The following is a 23,265-nucleotide window of genomic DNA, read 5'->3' as shown; positions in this document are numbered from 1 at the left end:
ATAAAATGAATGACTTACAGAGCTCTAGCACTCGGTGCCAAGTCCCAGTATACCCCAGCTTTATTCTAATTACACAGGTAGTGTACCCAAAGGGAAGGATCACTACCAAAGCTATCTTTGTCAAAATGGGATGGTCCTAGTTAGGAGATCGGATGCTGCAGCTAATGTTTTCCCAAATAAAACATCACAGGAGGTAGCAGTAGGGTTTTGTGGTTGGTGAACAGAAACAGCAATAGCAAAAATGGTAGTTCTCACCTAAAACAGTTCTTTTCAATTAACATGAGTTAAGGAGCAGAACTGCGGAGACAATGAGACACGCATCCTGGGTGGTGATCAGTGACTAGAGTTGGGTCTGATCATGGTAACGTGGTATAGCTAGAGCAAGAAAAGAATCTGTATCTCCAGCCACATCTCGCTTGCTAAGCATTTGATCTAAGTGCTGTGCAAGGTGTCAGGCCTCTTCCTCACTGTGGATCTGACAGCTGATATGTTTTGTGCACCACACAATACGTAATGGAAGTGGTTATAGGTCTGCTAATGTTTCCTTTAGGTTCGGGCTTTCCTTGGGTCTGGTCCCAGAGGAATGTGATTATTTTGTGAAGTGAAAAGAGCGCTCTCTGCACTGTGAGCTCTCATTGAATTCCTGCCTCGTCCTGGAAGCAGGGCTGCCCAGAGCAGCTCTGAGATGCAGACCTCTTAATAGCATGTTGGCAGATCTAATCAAGCCCACAGCACAGTCTGCAGCAACCCTCCTAAACCAAACTTTGCCCCTCTGCACTTGTTCTTTAGAAGTACTCAGCTCCCACCATTTCAAAGCAATCTTTTCAGAAAATCAATAGTTCTTCATCTCCTTCAGAATGAGAGCAAGTAGGACACTTGGACATTTGCTTTGTAATCTCTTCAAAAATTGCTTTCTTGTCTTCCCAACAGAATTAGGAAATATTGCAGTACAAAAAAAAAAAAAAATCGAGATTTTTCAGCACAATGTCTCAGTTCTAGGACCGATCTTTGCATTCCTTTTCATTTAAGGATTATCCTAAGCTCGCTAGTCTGTTTATACCTTAGGCTCACACATACACCCTTGTTCCTCACACAGAGGAATTATTTGTTCTCACAACTCCACTTTTCAGGAGCCTGCTGCAGAAACCTTTACCATTTTAAAATTTCCGTTTTCTCTCCGTCTTCACTCTCGGCATCCCTTTAGCTATGAAAATGAACCACTCTGCTCCTGCAGTGCTGAGCTGCTGAATCCAATCGAGGAAGGTTGGCCAGGCTTCACATCCCTGTCAGACACAGTGTTGACCTTTTTTTCCTAATTGACAATGCGGGGCTTTGTGCTAATAGGATGACATCATTACGCCAAGCTGAAATGCTCTCTCTGCTGTCTCTTTTGTTTCTCAGTATTTTTCTCCCACACTTTTAGAGGAAGTATTTCACTAGGAGGGAGTGTAAGGAAGACAGTTACACAGTGCCTAAAAAACATATGCGGAAAACATCCTCAATTTGTCTCTCTTCATTTTTCCTTAGTCACACTAGTTACCCACCACATATCCTGATTCCTCACCGTGCACTGTATCTTCCTCTGCCTTCCTCCAGGATGTCAGTCGATCACTGATGTTTCTCGTCTGTATTCGCTTTGCCTCACTGCCCTGAGATACGCTGCTGGGGAGATTTGGGTTCCTTCTTGATTTTAAATTATAATTGTAGTTGTTAGCTTGCTGTCCTTTGGCAGCTCTCATTTTATTCAAACAATATGTTAACAAAATCCTTGAGCATCCCTATAGCAGTAAATAGTTAATTGAGGTCTCTAACTTTGTGTGGAACTGTTGGCAGTTAACTTCTGCTGTGGTACTCAAAATTATAACTTTTTAAAATAATATTTTAAAGAACACATGGAGGGGAAAAAGCCCCAAAGCGATGGAAAATATTAAGATCTTTCTTTAACTCTCATGAGATTGGCTAACCCATTTCAGTGAGTCCTACAACCTATTAAAATACTTCCTTAAAACTTTCAAAAATGTGCCTTACTGCTGGTTATAGATTGACAGCAACGTGGCAAACCATATGGTACTGGCTAAGCCAAGGAACCACATAAATACATATGCTATGATGGAGAAGATGGGGAGGGCAGGAATTTCCCAGCCTTGCCTATCCAGTCCCCTCTCTCCTGTGGCTGACATGTTGGGGGCCACTAACTCATGGTATGTGCTTCTAGCCTGCTTCAGTACCTCATGGAATGGATTCACTCAGATCCCAGGTACCTCTGTGGATCTCTTTACCCTGAGCTGTTCTAGTCTGCACAGGAATACCCCAGGAGCACTGACTCGGAGAGCTGCAGCAAGAGCAGGGAAGGGCAGTGTTGACCAGCCGGGATAAGGAGCCTCTGAAACCACTCATGCTCGCTCTCCAGGAACATGGCTGTACAGATCCTTACTTAAAGAAAGGCAAGCAGGAAAAAGAAGACAGACAAAACTTACGGTGAAGATGGGAAAAGATTCATGAGGGAGAGGAAGGAGATTCCATTGCCACTCAAGATTATCCAGAGTTGGCAGGAACAGGGATTTACTGTTGATGACAACATTATTAACGTACCTTGTCAAAACTTCTCTTGATTATTTTAATCTAGATTTCCCATATCTTTGTGTAAATTATCCTTAAAGAGATATTAAGTATTTTAACCAGAATTTGTTCCTTACATTCTGCTTCTTTTTACCTTCAACGTTAGTTAACTTGCATAAGCTATTACTGGCAATAGAAGGAATCGGACTTTACATGGTAAGCCAAAGCCTTTGCATAAGAGCACCTAGTGAGCTGGCTGTCTGATAGCTGTGAGCAGTAATTATTAACACAGTTTAATATTTCTCTTCTGTCTATAGGCTAATGAGATTAGTGCTCTGTTGTACTCAGTACCACGTAAACAATTAATAAGTGAGTTTCAGCCTCAAAGACCAATTAGAGTAATATGGTTAAATCCCTGCAAACTACTCTGAATAAAACACTGTTTCCCTTGCCAAATTTCATCCCAGAGTCCAATTTATTATTATTATTTTTATAAACAGGTTAAATATAGTGAGTGAAAATAGTGTTTAGAGTGGAAGTGCTGACAAAACCTTTACTGCGGCAATGTGGACAATGCAGCTGTAATAATGGCAAGTGTGCCCTTATCACAGCAAGAAAAATGTAAGGAGTTCTGATTTTGCACTGAATGAGCCATTACTTATGTCTATCACAAAGAAATAAGAGTACTGAACAAAAAAAGATACATTAAGGCTTTTTTTTCTTCTTTTTCCAAAAGAAAACTAAAAATAAAAAAGATCAGATGTGACTCAGGCTTTCAAACAATAAAAATAGCAAGATGAAAGAACTAGGTTGCTTCATTGCCTAAAGAAATGGCTAGAATCTTAAAAAGTCTGAAACCTGATTGTGAGAGACTCACTTTATGGGCTGCTAAGAAGGTGCTGACCTTCGTCATCAATAGATTGTCTGAGCCTTTGTGGTATTCAGCAGTAAAGGAAGTGCTTAAAAAGTCATCCTGCTGAAAGATGGACTGGAAAAATCTCCGGTTCAGATCTCAGCATAGCTGTTGTCAGTGCACATGCTCATTCAGAAAGTCTGTCTGTAAATCTAATACAGATAAATCTTGGTTCATTTCTAAGTGATAAAACTGGAGCATCCTCACCTTAGAGATGGATCAGGATATCTGGAATTCAATTTAAGTGAAGTTATTATAGAGGAGGGCAACTAATGACCTATCTGTTGTGGGGCTTTGGATGTGTTTTGTTATAGTACTATATTTTTCTGTCTGTACGAAAGGACATTGAAGAAGTGGGATAACACTTGTACGGGTACCAGTGGTATAATTTTCTTATACTTGTTCCATAGTTTTGGATGCATTTTTGCCTCTTCCAACATTTGCACTGAAATGAACTGTAGCAGATGACTGCCCTGTGATTTCAAATGGTCTTCTGGGAGAAAAAGACTATTACGGATAAAAGAGTTCAGCTCCTATAACTTTCTGGAAAAGTCCCATCACTGTCTTAGTAGTCCACTAATACGGCAGTTGTCATTACATGTATCTTCTGTAACGCGAATTAGCCCAGGTGGGGAACCAGGCTAGGACAACTACACTGCTGCTGGTACTCAAGTGAGCTCACTGAAAGACACACAGGGTATCTTTGCACAAAACACGTGTGCTGCAGACAGTCATGCCCTGGCTGAAAAATATTGTGACGGTATCCTCTAGAAACTGTACATCATCAAACGGTCACAGCAGAGAGCACAAAATGCTGATGATCACCAATGACTTCTGGGACAGCCGGTGAGGTACAGGCAGACCGTCCTGGCCAAAGCAGCCTGTACCTTAGGTGGCAGCTGAAGTTAAAAACAAAATGAGAGAATGACAGCAGAGATTTCTGCCAGTTCTGATATAGGCTAGGAGGGGATTATTCCTGTCTCCAGATCTGATGGCTAATCTGTCAAATGCCTTTGTAAGGCATTTATGGGGCACGTTCAACATCAGAGCATGATAGGTCCACTTTGGCTGCTGTCAAACGGCCAGCATAAAGAACCTAGTTCAGAGTAAAATACATGATCATCGAGTTCCCTTGCTGCATCCTAGCTTCTGTACCATCCTCTTAAACCTCCAAACCATGCAAATGTATGATCCAGTAGGCCAACACTGGGGAATGTGCGAGCTGGACCACCACTTGCTCCTCAGAGATCTTGCTGTGCTAAAATCCCTCCTGGAGCTTTCTGCTTCCTCTGGACCCTCTGCCTTAAAAAGCAACCATGATCCTCAGAAACAGTGCCTTATGTTGTCAACTGAAGGATTTCACCAAAATCAGGAAACAGACCTTTTTCTGAAGACCAGCCCCACAGAACTCATATCCAAAAGAGCTATTCATGACAATGCAATTGTCCAGCTTCAAGGCAGCCTATTTCCCTCTGAGAATCATGAGAACAAATTCCTCTCTCCTACCATTGCACTTAAATCAACGCTGAATGTAACCCAGGGGTTCAGCCTTGCTATATGCAGATTCAGGAAGACCATTATATGCGGTCTTCAGTGTTTAGAAAGGTTTTACTTCACAGCTATAAGGGCAAAAGCTTTTTTTTGGTTGAAATCAAAGTTGAAATTCTGAAGGAAAAAGGGATCATCAAAGAACTGGCAAAGAATTTAACAACTAGGTGCCAGCTGAAGTGCCAGCGTGATTTATCAGCAGGTTCTTCTCTAATCTGATCTGAGATAATAGGAGAAGGTGTTGAAAGCAGAATCAAACTAGATACAGAACAAAAAGCATAAGTAATAGGGTTCACAAGATCATGCACATAAGGAAGTTTACGTTATCTGGTAGGCAGGCTGCTCTCCCCAAGAAGGTTTCCTCAGCCATATGGGGAAAACAACAGACAAAACCAGAAGATTTTCAAAGATAAATGATCTTACATTTATCCTTTTATATATATATTTTTTGTCATGTAAGCCTCTCCATTTGAAGATATATGGTTTCCTCACCGCCAGACCCAACAAAATACTGTAGGAGCTGGAAGGGCCATGGACAGAGGTCTCCTGGCAAAGATTAACCCTCAAGTATGCAGAAAGCTGGACTTGCTTGTGACTGAAGAGGAAGATTATTCCTGACAGCTCACAAGTTTAAGAGTAGTTTCTTTCTGACTACAGCACTAAACTGTCTATCTGCATAGTGATTCATTAGAAGCATTTTACAGTAAACGCTTCCAAAATAAAAAACAGACGTTTTAACAAAAGTCTCAGGAAAATACTTAACTGACAAAGATAATGATTTTCTAAAAGCTTTTCCCTAGAAGTGTTTTCTTTTTACTGAGGCAATGATTAAAGTGAGCCTGCCTGAGTTACAACGTGCTTCCATTGCACAACCCAGTCATGTTAATCAGCTTGAACACCTAAAAAGACAATAGGAACAGTATAAATCCACTTGATACAGAAAAGTTCATTTCAGGTGTTTGTCCACTGGAGAAATGTCCATTAAGTGATTACCTGAACGTATTTCACTGTTTGAGCTCTGCTTTTCTTTATTCCATGGCAAATTATTTTGATCTTCTTAAGGCAGTCTCATAGCAATCAGCTTGGTGCAGACAAATTCCCATTCACAATGATATCAGCCCACCAATCAAATATAGGGCTTTGCCTTTGTAAGCTTTCTGGTGAGTAGAAGGCAGCCATTAAGTGGCCTTGAGGGCTCCATGGCGCAACGTGGCTGCTCAGAGGAAAATTCCTGCAAACTTGTATCTGATGTCAGCACTGAAATCTCATTTTCCAGTGAGCATCCCACCCAAGAGGCTGTGAAAGACCTGCACTGCTCCATAGGGACTGGCATAGCCATATGCTGCAGGGCCACCAGGAGGTACATTGCAGGCCCATGTGTGACAGTTGTGCTGGCACGACGTGGCACCAAGATTAACAGGCTCATCCCTCAGCTGGTCCTGGGGCTGGCTGGAGTATCTCTGCTCCACTGCACAGTGGAGATAAATCATAATTCCCTAAATTACTTGGTGCTGAAGCCAGCACTGGAAAATGAGGCTTCCAATCTTTAGGCTGTGCTATGGTTTGTTTTAAAAAGGGATTGAGTGTCTAACAAACAGGTAAAATTGCTGCCAGATGCAAGTACATTAGCCTTTTCCAGCTGCTTTACTGCTGCCATTCAAAATAGTTTGCTATAAATATGATTCCTTTGAGCTCTATTCTGACAAGTGCAGAGCACTATCTGAGAAGGGCCGCTGGTTTTCCATCCCCACTGAACTCAGTAGGAGTTGTGATTGCTCAGCATATCGCTGAAAAAAGTCCTCTGAAATTACCTTAAATCACACAATTATCCCCTCACCTCTCGCTCCGTCTCTGGCAGTCATGGAAGGAGGAATAAGTTTCTCCACAGGCAATTCTGCTGCGGTCAAGTTCTCAGCCTGGTGGTTGTGAACAAATGTCAAACGCAGTGCATTCCCCCGCTTTGGGGGCCAGTGATGCTCCCGGCAGCAGTCCAGCTAAGCCAGGGCAGCAGGACCAGGGTAAAAACATGAGAAAGAGTTGAAACCGTAATTACACCAGAATTCCATATCCACTTCTCATATAGCTTAAAATGCCTTCATCTCTTTCCTTTACCCCTTTCCATATGTTTCTGCCCATTGCCCTAAACAGTAGAGTCATTGTGCCACAGCTTCCAGAATATATTCTGGCAGCCTTTATGAGTCCAATAGTGCACATTGTATGGCCTTCACTAAAACTTAGCAAGTTGCTCGCTGTTTAAAATCTGTTTATGGCTGAAGAGAAATGCATTTGTTATGTATCTTTCCCTTGTACAATCTGTACCCGTAGTTAAGCGCATTAAACCGGCGCTAAACGTATGGAGGTCTGTTAAACAATAACACGAGGTTAAAGGCTGAGTGCTTATGCTTAACAAACCATTCTGAAAGATGCTCATCATTAAAGCTATTTACAATTACACTTTTCATTACTAATGGAAAAACTAAGAAGAAAAATACCTGTGCCTCCCACCTTGTCACTATGAAGACAGCAGAGGCAGATGAAAATCAAAATTCCCTTTGAATTTGAGCACAATTAAGAGTTTACAGTGCAGATCAAGTCACCTTTCCTTTTGCACAGGAACTGCTTGAGAAGAGCCTTGTGGATTTGATTCTGCATCTTGTACCAGTTTGAAGCCACTGCCAGCTCCCTGAATTGAGAGTTGGGCTGCTATCTACTGGGGGAGGGTTCCTGGCAGCAACATGCCAGTGTCCTTTGCAGACAATTCATAAAGAATGGCTTTGAAACCCAAATCCGGATCTGAATTTTGTTCAAATGCAGCTGAAGCAAGGATCCCGCTTGGAGGTTGTGTCCCTTTGGAATGTAACCAAAGTGCCTGATTTGTAAACACTCATCTCTGGCTCCAGCAACTGTGCTCAGCAGCTCTTGAAAATCAGGCCACGGTGACTTTTTGCACCCCATAACAACATATAACACAAGTCAATCAGTCACTGGTTTTTGTTCTTTTCTTCTTTTTTCCTTATGAGTAAAAGCTGGATTTTCTCTTCTTGCTGTACGTGTAACAAACTGATGCACCAACATTACCCTACAAAAACAAACAACCATTATAGAGTATTTAAGATGCCTTAAACCCTTATGCGAGATAAAGAAAGTAATTGCAGTGAGTCTGCTATGCTATGTATGATGTCCTGAAGAGCTTCCACTCACAATGGTGCCTAAAGTGTGCTGAATGGAGAAAGCATTTGCACAGGGTTTTTTTTTTTTTTGGCTTTGCGGTGTTTGAGTATTTTTAACTTTTCTGCATTTTCTCCTAGGACTCTTTCTTTGCTCAAGTTATGGAACCAGGAAGCAACATTGACTTTCAAAAAAATGTCTTAAGTGCGAGTGGCCTGAGTGAAACCTCTCAGCAAATACATGCTAGCAAGGAGCCAAATGTACCGGCAAACAAACTGAACGATACTACAGAAGAACCACAAGAGGTCAAAGAGCACCTTCAAGATATAGCAGTAGGAAATATAATGGAGAGAATAAAAATGGCAGAGAAGAAGGAAAAACAAAGTAATGGTGCAGACAGAGCAAGATGTAAATGGAAATCAGAAACCAATGAAAAACTCGATGAGAAGAAAGAAGCGGCGATGTTAGAGCCCGGTAATCAGCTAATCCCAGCTCCTCTGTCTCACATTCCTCTGAAAAGCCTGCTGGACATCGAAACGAAGTTGGTCTACATTGACGAGGAGGAGATTTCCTTTGAGTTCGCTGAGGCGGCGGTGCCTGCAGGCCACCGATCAGCGCACCGTGGTTGTGCCACCGCTGCTACGAGCACGCCGAGCGTGCCGCGGGTCGACAAGCAGCTGCGGGTGGCCCTGCAGGATGCCAGCGCTCGCTACAGGCAGAAGAACTACGCGGTGGCAGCAGCTCAGTTCGCAACGGCGCTGGAGGTACGAGGTGCTAGGGAGATCACAAAGTAAATGAGAGGCTGTAATCGTGCCGACTGGGTGTCACTGTGTCAAAAGGAATAAGGTGCACAAGCCTGGAATGAGCATAGTTTAATACAAATCCTGGGATGCGATTTCATGTGAAATCTGGCAATTAAGACCTATAAATAAATCATAGCAGGTGAGGAGGAGGCACTGGACTGAACCAAAAAAAAAATCTCAGGTGATTTTTGTTTTAATCTAGGCCTTCAACTCTAGTAATACTTTATGAAGGAAATGTAAAACCTATAGAAAAAAAAAAAAAGCTCTTCTTTTTAATCCCATCTCTATTAGGGTCAAACGATGTCTCCATAATCAGGAGAGTTCGCACTGTACCCCAGCTATCCATGCAATACTGGATGAAATGTTTAACTCTTCGTTTAAAGAAAAGGTCTGGTTTTGCTCCTTTTTCCCTACAGCAATTCCATCATCCATTTCCATCATCCATTTCCCTCTTTTTCCCTAAAGCCAGTAGATAGATGGCCACTAGATCTGTACAGAAATCCTTTTATTTCTACATGAGAAAGGACCAGTCCAGCAGTGAGCAACCCCTCTGGACACAGCCAGCTTTTTCTTCTGCAGCTGAGAGCTAAAACCTGTGGGTTTTTTTATGGAAAGAAGGATCTCTTGGCTGCCGGAGACACTAGAGAAATAATATGACCTTGGCCATGGTCTCTGAAACTAGATCAAAGATTTTCATGACTTTCTATCTTTAAGTGCTCTAACTTGAGCTGTCCTAAATTGATCTGTCCTTCAATAAGTGATGTTTCTATGTTTGCAAAAGCAGAGCCCTTTCCAATTTCAGGCTGAGCCTTCAGAAAGGAGGCATCTGAAAACCTTTGACACTTTCAAAAATCTTAGCCAGCCTTGAATTTTATCAGTATAATGCGAGAAGAAAAGAATAAAAGAGGGAGTTTCCGGGACTCTGGCACGGTTGCAATTAATTCTGTGAGGGGAGGGAGGGAAAGGAGGTGCAGGAACCCCCGACAGGTGGGTCACAGTTGCATCCACCAGCCTCCTGTTTCCTGGAAGCCAGAGCGAGCAGCATTTACAGTAAAACTGATTGTCCAAAGTTGTATCATTATTCCCAGATTTCTCTAGTGCTGCTAATCTCAGTTAATTATATTGGAAATCCCTTGCATTATGACCATGTAATTCATAATGTGCCAGGAGAAGTCATGGTTCATAATAATCGCATAATGGGCAAGGACTTAGATGTAATCAGATTTTAGTTACCCTGTCGTGTTTCCATAATGCTGCTATAAAACTGACATAATCACAAAAAAGCACCAGTTATTTAAACTTTATCAGATTGACGTTCAGTATCTTTCTCTCCCTCTCCCTCTCTTTTTTAAACAATGTAAGATTACAAAAATTGGATTACAATTGCTGGGAACAGACTATGATAAACTGTTTGCTTGTGTGCAGAATGAAATTTAACAGTGGCATCAGACTCTCAATTTTTAGTAAAGTGAAACCTGTTAAATAGTAGCATTCTGCAGCCAAAGGCTGCTTTCAAAGAGGTAGCATTAGAGCATTTTGAAAACCGTATCTCCAAGAGCATAGCTGTCTTATAAACCTTGAAAGATGCTCTGTATCTTCACAATTAACCCAGTCACTAACATTTACTGTGTGGATGAGGGCTTGACTTTTTCCATGATACGTGATGCAAAAAATCACTCTTTATTAGCTCTAAGGATTTTAAAGGCCAGTGTCTCTTTATTTAAAAAAAAATAATAATAAAGTAAAAAATAAAGAGAGAGAGACACTTTAGACACTTCACAGGAATACGGTTGGTGATTAGAATAGAGGACTTGCAAGCTGCCCTTTCAGGGTTCTCCCTAATATTTTATCTCCACCATGACCCCAATCACTTCAGCTATGCACTTGACATCCTGAAAAAGGGTCCAACTATAATTTTTTCAGAGCCATACTGCCAAACTTAATCCAAGAGTATTTGTAAAATATTCAAGGTTTGCTGTTGACAAACAAATATTCCTTTTTTTTTTTTCCTATAATACTGAAGACGTTTTATTTTAAAACAATAAGTATTATAGCAGTGAGCGAGAAAAATTAGGAAGTGGCATCCTTTTTAGTTTAGGGTGGTTTTGTGTTTGTTTTTTTTTTTTTCCCTTCATTCAGAAGTGATCTTTGATGGGGACAAAAACACTTTTCAGTTGAGAGGAAAGGAGTACTTGTCTGCTCCTAAGGGGAAACGGAAAGGCCAGCTAATAGACATCCTGGTGAAAGAATAAGCAGAGATTAAATAATTCCTTCCTGGGACTGTGGACAGAGTGACTGGGAAATCACAGAATTGTAGGGCGGAGGCTTCTCAAACAGTCTCATAATCCAACCCTCCCCAGAAGAAAAACAAGCTCAGAACTTCTCTGAAAGACATTTCTGTTCTCTGTTTCAAAAAATATCCAGTGAGAGGGACTTCACATCTATTTCAGCACGCTGATAGAAAGTTTTTTCCGAATCTCCCATACTGCTAAATAGCCGATAACTTTTTGTATCCTTATTTGTCATGAAAAGCAATTAACCACCCTATTCTCTCTGTACTTGCAACCTCTTAGCAAATCTATTTTCAGTTTCCTCTAAATTAAATAGATTCAGTCCTCTTATTATTTTCTCCCAGGTCATGTTTTCTAAACTGCTATATCATTTTTGTTGCTTTTCTCTGCATTGGCTCCAATTCATCTATTTGTTCAGATATAGACAAATTGGAAATGATGCAGAGAAAACCAGAAAACTTAAACTGCTGAGATTGAAACTGTGCTTGTTTTACCCATGGCTCCTTGATGAAATACACAAAAATTCCTCTGCATTTCATGTGGGTGAGAAGCGCGATATGTAACAAGCTCAAAGGTCAGGAAATTCAAAGTTATATTTTCTAGTGCAAAATGTTTACAGGTATTTTTCACGTTTAAGGAACTCAAGGTTTTAGTCTGACATTACAACATTTTGAGTTAGGGACCCTAATCCAGAAAAGCATGTGTATGGCCTTACATTTCAATAGTATCACTAAAGCATGCTACCTTACTTATTGCAAATATCGTACGTTTCTTAACTCTTTTTCAAGCTAAAATGTCTTTTTTAGTTCTACCTATATATTCATGAGGCATTATCATTCTTTAGATCATGTTGTTTTTCAGATATGCAAATAAAAGGCAGTTCTGAATGTCTAGCACTAGAATTGTTGGATTTCAGAAGGGAAAATTGAAATGCTTGTTTAATTTAGAAACTTTTATATGTTGGGCAGCATGCTGCTGATTACCACAGACGTCAGGAAGGCAGTGTTATCAAGAGAAGAATTGGTGTCTTCTTACTATTTCTGCACTATTTAGCTACCATTAAATTAATCAGAAGGGACTTGGTGTTAGTCAGCTGCATTATAGGTGGCCTGGGAGAGTTAAAAATAATGCTCCCTTGGAGAACTCTCACCATTAGAGCTTAAGAATTAAATACTTTCTGTTGCTAGTGAGGAAAAAAGCTGAAGAAATTGGGGCAATAGTCTTTGGTCTGCCACCTCTGAGCTCAGTAATGCAGTATATTATGCAGACTACACTGAGAAACACTGTAAATTTCCCTAAATTTTTGGCATCCATCTGTTGGAACATAGGAAAATAAGACTTGAACATCTGGACTGGGATATGAAGGGTATGAGAAATGACTCTCTAGCTTAAAACCTCAACGGAAACCATATTCTGATATCTATAAAATCTCTAGCCAATTATTAACAGCTTAGCTAGGAAATAACATTAAACCTGTATAGGGATTGAAAGATCTTGTCTCATGCTAATCTCCTAATATCAGGGAGTATAAAAGACTTCAGAAATATCAGCCTGTTTAAAACCTGCACAAATTTAATTCCAGACCCTGTTGTTCTGCAAATAACCCTCCCCAGTGATTAAAGAATAAATGAGACAGGTTTGTGACTGCTGGGCCCAGAAAGCAGTCCACAGTGCCTCAGCACACAGCGTTCAGTGCGGTGTCTCAGAGACACAAAGCGCATCCCACGTGTGAGGTGAAGGCCCCAAACAGCGTGTGGTTAATTCACAAGAGTGCTGTTGTGGAGCCTTCCACAAGCTGGAACGCCTCCATCTCCCACAGATGGCTACTGTGGGCACCGTTCCTATGGCAGTGAGCTAAACGTTAGTGCCATCTTTTTTTTGCATACCTTGAGTCTTCAGATTAACCTTTCCCGTGGCTCATTGCCTCGTGATTCACGGCTTGCAGAGAAGGCTGTGTCAAGACCACACTCCCTCTTCCAGGCAACAATATCTGCAAAAACCAAATATTTTGAAAGAGGTCATGGCATCCATTCCTTGTCAGCATAATTACATACCAGTAAAGAGTTAGACAGTATGGTTCAACCGAGTCTTCTATCAATGTCTCAATATGAGAAGCAAAAGATAAGTATTTCCTCTATAAATACCTACGTGAGAAGAGGTTCACCTCAAGCAGTGAATGGAAAAGCTCAGGTGGCTTTCTTAGAGGCCCTGCTGCAGTCCAGAGAGCACCACACCATCGGGATGTTTGGATGTGCTCCCCATTGAGACCGCTGAATCAGTGCTAGGTGCTGCAGAACAACCGTGGTGCAGCCACATTTCTGCCCTCCCCGCCACCAGTCTCCTCAGTCTCCTCTTTCAGGTGGATCTTAGTGTCCACGAAGCCATCGCTGTGTAATCCCTTGCTTTAAGGAGCATGGGGACTAAAATTACTGGTCATCCGCTGGGATGAAAAAAAAAGGGGAGAAAATGTGACTTTCTATAGTTTTCCCTACCCCCTTTAACCAAGACAAGCTGTACAAGGACTAGACATATTTTAACACCATGAAACCTGAGTCCTCAAGGGATAACGTGAAAGGCTACATATTTTTTTTTAGCACCAGATTTCTGGAGCTAAAAATCAGACTCATAAATTATCTATCTTTATCATCAGCATGAGTCTTCTAGAAACTTCTTGCTGAGAATACACTAGGTCTTGAGAACAACAAAGATGACAGTCACTGATCCCTCAAAGCCTGAGCATGAGATGCTGACTTTACTCTACAGAAATATTCTTTTAACCTCTGATAACAAAGTAGTTTCCTAAATACAGCCTACTCATTTAACTTACTTAAAAAAATAAAATTTAAAAACGCCTGATAATCAGCAGTTTTTCTCTCCCTGTAGTGCCATCACTGTATTTTTAGGCTGCAAAGCCAAGAAATTGATTTTTTTTCCTACTGATACTTATTGTCTTTTATGGCTGCAGAAGATTTTAGACCAGGAATGTGAAGCTTACAGATGGCTCAAATCTGGCTTGTGGGATAGAGTGGGAATCTGTTATAATGATCCATTTGGACACGCTCCCATCTTTTGATCACTGAATTTGAATCCATTAATCTTCTAGACATTTCCAGCATGCCCATCACCATGAAATAAAGCTGAGGAACAGCACAGCTATTTGTCTATAAGGATTCATGCCCCCATTCTTCTTGCCTGAACTGCTGTTACATATCTAGCTTATAAAGAATAGGGTTTTTTTTGGTGTTTTTTTTTTTTTTTTTGGGGGGGGGGGGGTGTTTTGTTTTTTTCCCTCAAAGGAATACAACATGCTGACCATAAAACTATGTTTCCTCACTCACGTGTGTCTAGGAGAACAAAATTCCTACTTCAGAAAGGACAGACCATATTTTCCAATCATTCTGGCACCAAAGCAGATCAGTCAATTTCTAATTAACTTTAATTGGCTTCCTCACATGCTATTAAATTATTTACCTGGAGGTGACGGGTGCTCAAAAGCGCTAAATATTTTCTTCGTACTTTGTAAACATTGAGCAATATAACCGTTGATTAAAAATAATAATCACCCACCACTTGTCACTTACAATCAAAAGCCTCATTGACCTAAACACGTGCAAACCTCATGTATTACAATCACTGCAAAACAGAGACAAGGCACATGTAATACATCTCTCAGTAAGTAAAAAAGAAGAAGAAGAAAAAAAAAGAGAGAGAAAGAGGAAAAAAAAAGACTTGGGACAGCCTTGGAGGAGGCACTAGTCCATCTTCAGAGATGTGGGCTCAGTGTTTTGCTCAGCCACCACCACCATATGTGGCTCTGGGCGCCTCACTTCTGGCTAGAGACTTAAAGGTCTTCTGTGAAATCTGGATGGCTAAAAATTGAGGTGTTTGAATCCCGCAGCTCCCCACGTGTATCACAGGCATTGAGATACCCAATAATAGGCTAACACAAAAGTGCAGTCCTACCTCACGCCTCTCAATGTAAGGCAGTGCCTTAGACCCTGGCTGGAAGAGGAGTTCTTGTTATATTCAGGGCCCTGAGAAATTGGAGGCATTTATCCTCCCAGCTGCCATCTGCTCCTGGAAGGTATCTTACAGGAACAGGGAGGGCAGAGCGATTCGTGTTTAATTTGTGGCTCTGGGTGCCTCCCGGCTGGAGCCGACGGGGCGAAAAACACAATGACAATTGGCTTAATTTATAGGAAGAAAATTAGGCAGGTAAGGAGATGGTCCAAACACCAAAAGCAGACAACGCAAGCAAGCGGTGGTCACACAAGGTGTGCTATTAAAGTGTTTTCTATCCGAACTGTCTCCTAATCATACTGCTGCATGCCTACCTAGGCTCTGCAGAGGAGAGACAAAGATGCAGGCTGAAGTGGGCACCGAATTGGAAAGTGTTCACAGACTGATTTGAGAGTAACTTTATCCATGAGGACAGTTTAGAGAAAATGTGTTATTAAAGTACTTTATTTCCATTTAGAGATTCACACAGGCATACACAGACAGTAGGTGGTGACAGCTGCTACCAGAACCATTTGTTATCTTACTCCTGTTCAGCTTTTGACAGTGTAAAATGAATATAAATGCTGAAAAGCTTTACAGAGGTGAACCAAACAATAAAAAGTAGGGGGGAATGAATTCTGTTTAGGTTACTTTAGGGAAGAGCTTTATTTCTGTTTATTCCTGAGGCATGGATATGTGCCGTGTTTCTCACACTGACAATAACGCTTAGGAGATTCGTGCTGGAGTTTACCAAATCCACACAGTCCTGAGGAGGGGGCAGAGGGGAGAGCTTGCAGCTAACTTTAATGTCATATCCAGAAATGGCATGAAATTAAGGCTTCAGCAAATGATTGTTTTTCCCTAATAATCCTGTCCATCAAGGCAGAGTGAGCCTTTCACATAGTTTGCCTTTATAAAAGTGCTGGTGAGATATCTCTGTGTTTGGACGTAGTGATAGCAAATCTCTTGGCATCAAAGGGATTAAATTAGTTGGCCTGAAATTATATTGCTTTTTCCAAGCAATCATGACAGCTCTCAAAATCTTGCTACAATATAGTCACATCACACCAGCTGACAGTTGCCACCAAAAAAAATAATTTTGGCCAGCTCCTGTGAATGCTATCAAAAAAGACTGATGCTCCTGCTTCCACGTCCAACAGACATCTTGAACTACACGCCTATCAAGAGGAGCTACTGGTATCAGTTTTGACTTCTGTCTGATTGTTCGGTTTTCACATGGAATATTTACACCATCTTTGGTTTGATTTTTGGGTGGACTCACATTGGAGGACTGACAAATTTTGCATTACAAAGTCAATCTATAAAGGAGACTTCAGTATATAGCACAGAATATAAAGTTCCTTGGAAACTATTGTGGTATATTGATTCCACAGTATATCTTTCATTAGAGAGCTTTGGGGTTTTGTTTTCCTTTTTCTTCTGTACTCCTCACCCTGGCAATACCGATAAGGGGGGCACTCCATAACAGAGACCATTAACAGGAGGCACAGATTCGTAGCATGGCACACAGATCAAGATGAAGTCAAATGGGTGACGTTTTCCTAAAACCTTTGTTCCTGATTTAAATGCTATCAAAGCAAATTATTTACTATGTGAGAAAGACCCCTGAGTTTGTGCTGAGGGGAGGTAAAGTCTTTATCTGAAGCTGGGCCAATAAACAGGAACGACTTCGGCTTAGGAGTGCTGCAGGGAACGTCGTTATCTTCTGTGGGAGGGAAGGATTCACGTCAAGTTTATTTTTATAAAGCAGCATCCACCTAGGAGCGAGCACAAACTAAAATGCTATATCCTCTGAATTTTGTGCACACTTGAAGTCTTAATTTTGCAATTAGATTTGGGCTTCTTTAATGTTCTGCCCCACATGGTCACCAAATCCCTTTCACACACCTGCGATTACTGCGGAGACACCTGAAACATAGGCTGGTTATAGCTGAAGAAGGAATTTAAGCCTAGACATAGAGAGGGCTCCAGATAAACCCAGCGGAGATGTGGGGAGAGCAGGCTGAGTCCCACCGTGAGGCCTGTGAAGTTCACCTGGTGCTGCTCACCAGACTCACTCTTTTCTGGCAGACAGTGTTTTCTGGATAGAAATAAGGATCATTTCTCGAATCTTGGCATATCTGAGGTATATCTGGCTCTCTGCCAGTACTGTGTAACCAATAATATCCCCTAGATAGCAAATATGCCCTGCGCACACATTACTGTTACAAAATCTAGTGCTAACTCTGCATAAAGCAGCTAATATGCCAGAAATATCATATGTACATATTATTTGAAAAATCCATTGCAGAGCACATTGCAGAAGCTTAGTAAATTTAGTTCTTCCTACCTGACATCTACATTCAGATTTAGTAGTGAATTATATTTTTTCAATATGCTTTTAGAGAGTTATTTACACAAATCTCATTAACAATAAAGACAGAGGTTTTATATACAATTCCTGCTCTGCTGACTGAAATTACATACCAAGATGTCAGTATGACTTTGAATAGAAGCCGGAAAGTTATGCTGCATGAAATCATATATTTGAGAGCAAACCCTCTCTCTTTTTATTCCCCATGCTTAATTTTTTTTTATTTTTCCCCCACGGAGACAAAACTATCATTACCTGGTTCTTTGTTATACTGGTTTTCTGCAGGATTTTTCATAGTGCTTAATAGTTGTAAGGACTGGAATACACAGCAGCATACAAAAAGTGGTTTGTTTTCAGCCTGATGTGGGGCTTGCAATCAGATTTCAAAAGTTATTTTCAGAAGTAGCCTTCCTTAGCAGACATTTTCTGGGATGCAGTTAATGTTCAACTTGCCAGGTGCCTGATGTGCAATGCAGTGACGTTACCAGGCTGAGTACTTGGATTGCTCTGGAGTGAAGGCATCTGGTTAGGACTGTTGGCTAGTCAGAAGAAAAGACTCTAATTAAATATTTCTTGCCTTTTCAGGTTTGTCCCTCTGATTAGGCACTCTAAAATCACTCCAGGGAAATCCACAAAGTTATCTCTAAAACAGAGAGACATGATTAAACAGTCCTCTCCTGAAAAAAAAAAAAAAAAGAAAAAAAAATCAAGGCAATCAGCTCCAGCAAGGCCAGCAGGTTACTGCTACTGCTATATTCAAACTCGCCCTTAACCCTTTCATTCTGGCAGAAGAAAGCATGATTGATCTCAAAATTGCTGAAGAATGTCATTGAAACACACCATTTGACCAAATTTACTCATTTTCCCAGGCAGCTCCTGAGCTAAATTTGCTATCAGATATGTATCTATATCCACACACACACACAGATAGATATGTATTAGGCATCTAATTCTTTTGAGCAAACTGTATAGTTATTTATCGAGAATCTAATTCCTTAAGACAACCTGTACTCCTGATTTGAATATACACCAAGCCTATAGCAGCAATTAGCAATCTGCTGCCTTTGCCAGTTTTGTACAGCTGAACCTTTCCCTTGCTTTCAGTGACACAGCTCTGGCAGCAAGGCATCACCGGAGCTCTAGCTTTATTTTTCCAAATAACACCCACACTGACATGCCACCTTCTAGACCAGCATTTCCACCGGTCTTTCACCAGAGCCATGGTGGGTTTGGGGGAATCTTTTCCTCTCTTTCTCATTAGCTAATGCCTGGGAGGTCTTTACTCATAAAATTTCTTTGCTTGCTACTGCCAGAATTAAAGCCTTAATTCCACAGCAAGATCTATGCTAAGTTCACCGTGTCGCAGACTTGTTTGGTGACCTTTGACAAAGTACTATATCACAAGCATTTATATGACCATGGTTTCAGCAACACAGTTATAGGCTCAAACACACTGAAAGAGAAACCTCCTTTATCAGTAAAAGTATAACATAATTAGTGTCAGTTCCCCATTAACAACAAAAAAAATTGCAGATAGCACTTACATTCCTAATACCTCATTTAGGTAGATGGTAATTCTTTGAGTGGGATAACTGGGCAGACTTCTAAAGTTTGCATGCTCCGCGTACGCAAAACCTCCACTTGTAACAAGGGCTCCTATGAAAACAGATATATCCTTTGGCAGAATTTTTAAAATTCAATATTATTTCTGGAAAAACATTCCTGTCTACTGACGGGTACTCTCAGGTAAACTAAGTCTGCAAGTGAAAGATACTGTTACATTTGCTAGCTATGATAAAGGCTATGAAATGGTACCACTGCAGGTTTTTAACCCCAGATTGGCTTTAAAACTTCACATGTTTAAGTTGTTTTCTTCAATTTCATAGCACCTATAACCTTTTAGACATTGGCAAGATTTCTGCAGACCCAAAAGTGCACCAAAGTCTTAGTTAAAACGTACCCCCACATTTCCCAGCTTGGAATTAAAATCAAATTCAGTAACATAGCTCTGGGAAAAGAAACCCTCAATGGTAAAAAATTTAACTGCCTCTCCAAGCCTGCATCTATATTTGAATGTCCTTGTGACAAGACCTTCAGGTATTCAGAGGAGTGAGATGGAGCTGCTTTTACCTTTTATTTAAAGCAAGAACTCCAAAAACACTAACAGCCCTTTTGATCTTCAAAGGTAGTGTTACTGGACTGCAGACTGCAGCAGGACAAAGAAAACTCAGTGCTGCTGGGTGAGACATGAAAATTGCAAACAAATCTCCTCCCTGCTCATTATGTCTGTGCATGGCACAGCCTTTCTTCCCTTGCTCTCAGTCCAACACGTTCTCCCAAAATTACAACAATCTGTAGCTGCAGAGCTTCCTTTGGATCCCTAGGAAATTTTCCTTTTTCTCTTCCCCTTTGAAGCTCAGATGCAAGTCTTTCTAGAACTCTTCTCCACATCCCCATCTGTGCCTCCAGATCCCAGCTCGCTGTCTCTATCCCGCCTAAATCCTCCCCTGAAGCTTCCCCAGATGAGCTTTCTCAGGTGCTTCCAGGCACTGTCTTTGCCTCACCTCCCAGAGCCCTTCCTCTCATTCAGTATTCAGCAGCAGACAGGACAATGCAAGGAAATGATCTCTCCTGCTGCATAGTCAAGTGCTTTTAACAACAGGTCAGCAAAATACAGTAAAGGCTGAAGAAACAAGTACTAAAGTTTTAATTTCCCTCAGAACTTGATGTGTTTGTTGGGCAGCACTGAGGTGTTTTGCCCAACAAAAAGCTTTCACAGCACTGTCTATATCACTAGCAAAACCAGTCCTTTACACCACCACTGCCATTTAATTTATTGCACGTTTCACTTATAGAAGACACTAGGGCTATCTTGTATATTCATGACCTTTCTGCTAAGTACAAAAGGAGACATTTCTGTGAAATTAGGATGAATCTTGCTTCTGGTGCAAGCCGTTGTTTTCTTGCATGGAACTAGTGTGAAGAAGCCCAACTCAAGCCCATAGATCAACAGCAGAAATGCTGCACAAAAATCCCTATGAGAGAATTTCTGATCTAAAACATAGACTGCTTAGATGGCCACAAACAGAAGCAAAACCCCTTGAAATATCGCTCTGATTTTGTGAGATTAAACACTGAGTTATTTGTTTGTTTGAACTGTTACTCTGAGATCACTCCGAGGAGACCTGGCAGAACCCGGTCTTCACTGTATTTAAAGATATTTGCTAAATCCTTATTTGTTTAGATATGGTTTACAGAGACTTGTGTCTTGCCTTTTGTCAAAGATAACTGAGGGGTTACACAAGTCGAGACATAACTCCTCATATCAGCAGGAAGAATCAAGGAAACTCTGAATTGTGGCACTTTATACTGAAGGGATCCTTAAATGATTCTTTTCTTCTCACAATCCTTCAAGAACTTGAAAGTCAAGGGAGTAGCCTCAAAGCTCTAATTCCCATAAATTTAACAGAGGTCACAGCATGGCCAATTCAGCTGAAAAGTGTTATTACAAAAAAACTTGATGATACTTTTATGTTCACTGATGTGAACATAATTCTCTGTGTCTTTTAGGTACATATAGCATGCCTTACCCCTAGAGACACTTCAGCAGATATATATGGTACCATGAGCAAAGTTAAAAGTGATGAATTCTCTGATTTATAACTTCTACTGATAACAAGATGATAGAAAATCTTAAACGTATGGGTGTTATTATATACACTGTGTAACTTCACAGCAGAGAGGAGATGTGGGAGAAAAAAAAAAGGATATTTATCACACCTGAACTAGGGGGACACTTTGTTGAATGACCCTTGACTGAGAAGAATTGAGCTGATCTCTAACCAATGCACAAAATCCTAAAGATGGGGTTAGCTTTGTAGGTGCTAAGACTGGATGTGGGTCTGTAATCCTTTCTGCTTTGAAGGATTCCGTGCAGGAGGAAAGATGCATATGTAGATGAGCTTTTTTCTTGGCGGATTTAATCTTCTAAAGAGATCTCAACTGCTGAGTTGACCTTGCACCTCATAAAGATCAGCCACTGGATGTTAACTAAGAAGCGACAAGAAACTAATTAGTGTAACTAAACTTCTTAGTGATGAGGAGCTAGACAAGCAGGCTATATCCTCCTTCTTCCATTTTAAAGCTTTGGTGACTGGCAGAAATGGACTCAAGCACGAGTCCCTTGGTTATACACCATTTTTAAAGCAGAGGCTGCATTTATCCCCAGCAGCCTGCAGCTGCAGAGCAGTGCTGTCAGGGTCCTCAGCACCAGTCTGCATGTGATCTGAGAGATTAAGCATATGACCTAGCCAAATATGAATGTGTTAATCTTCACTGGAAATCTGCTTTTAAAGTTGATTTGCAGTGAAGTCACTTAGGCAGATGAAATCATTGCACACTAAACAATCCTGTTAGAGATGTTTATCCAAGCAAAGGACATTCAATTGCATTTTCATTAGTAGCACTGTATCGTTATTGTCCTTAAAGACAAGGCTCTTAGACTTAATCTATTTGTTTACAGTTGTATCTAATTGCTTACAGTTGAATTTTCTTAAGAACTGAAAGCTAATTTTTAGTACTCTTGGGCATTACAAAATCAGGTTGCCTGAAGATTAACAAAGCACAAGAATTTGAGGATGAAAGGTGGTCCTGCCAAGTGTGGTAGCTCTGCCAGTGCTGAATATTCTCCAAATCTTTAATGAGTTGTGGGTTATCTAATTCTAATAATGCTCATTATGAAATAGACAGTGAATTTCTGATTAAATACTTTTCTGTGATGAACAACAGGTGATTCATCTATCAAGAAAAGTATCATCTTTTTTCTAGAAAAATAGAAACTTTCTCTCTGCTAAATTCTATATGGCTTGAGAAGATGGGAAAGATGTTTGATCTCATCCTTCTATAGCAGCTCTCTGGAAGGAGAAGCATCCATTTAATGAGGGGTGGAGATTCTTTGGGGCTTCTTTGACTTGCATCACTCTCTACTTTCCTAGCTGTAGGACTAAGGCAAAGTTCACCACTGGCTGTGCTGAAATAAGAAAATAGCTGTCTGAGACTCCTTCTTCAAACATAGTCTCAAGACGGCCACAGATTTTGGGAGCCTGGAGACAAGCCTTGGATTTTGAAAATGGGGAAAAATATAATCTCTTTCCTAACAGTGCTTTTTAGTTTTTTAGCTTATTATCTGCTCTTTTGACTACCCCTTCCGGGAAGATGCCATTACATTTTATGTTCACGTATACTTGTACTGATTGCTGTAGTGCTAACTGTAGTTAAGGTCAGGATATATTTTACTTAGAAGTCAGTTTTCTCCATTTATCAGTTACAAAATGCATTTCTATCTAACCAAAAAACATATTATAACTTTAGTAAACAATGCTTTTGTTTCTTGTAAAGCTTTGCAGTAAAGGTGCTGCTACAGGCAAACCCTTTGATTCATCTCCAGAAGATATTTCCAGTATTGCCAGTTTTATTGAGACAAAGCTTGTAACCTGCTACTTAAAACTGGGGAAGCCAGACCTTGCTCTGAATCATTCACACAGGTAAGAATAAAGATTGATTAGATAGGCTGCTAAGACTGGAAACAAAAAAAATAAAAAATAAACAAAT

At 40.7% G+C, this 23,265-nt stretch overlaps 1 protein-coding gene across 1 annotated transcript in view; it reads left to right on the top strand.

The window, feature by feature from the left end:
• SPATA16 (spermatogenesis associated 16) overlaps positions 1-23,265 on the top strand; it is a gene marked incomplete at its 3' end in the record, with an annotated part of 78,791 nt that continues 55,526 nt past the window's right edge. The window contains 3 exon segments of the mRNA XM_080605440.1: positions 1-6,270; positions 8,329-8,952; positions 23,053-23,198. Of these exon segments, the coding sequence (XP_080461566.1) occupies positions 6,220-6,270; positions 8,329-8,952; positions 23,053-23,198 (821 nt within the window). The 5' untranslated portion in view covers positions 1-6,219.

Source organism: Anser brachyrhynchus (genome assembly GCF_964034855.1).
Source record: "Anser brachyrhynchus genome assembly, chromosome: 9".
In the NCBI taxonomy this organism is placed as follows: Eukaryota; Metazoa; Chordata; class Aves; order Anseriformes; family Anatidae; genus Anser; species Anser brachyrhynchus.
This window is presented reverse-complemented; position numbering and strand designations above follow the sequence as displayed.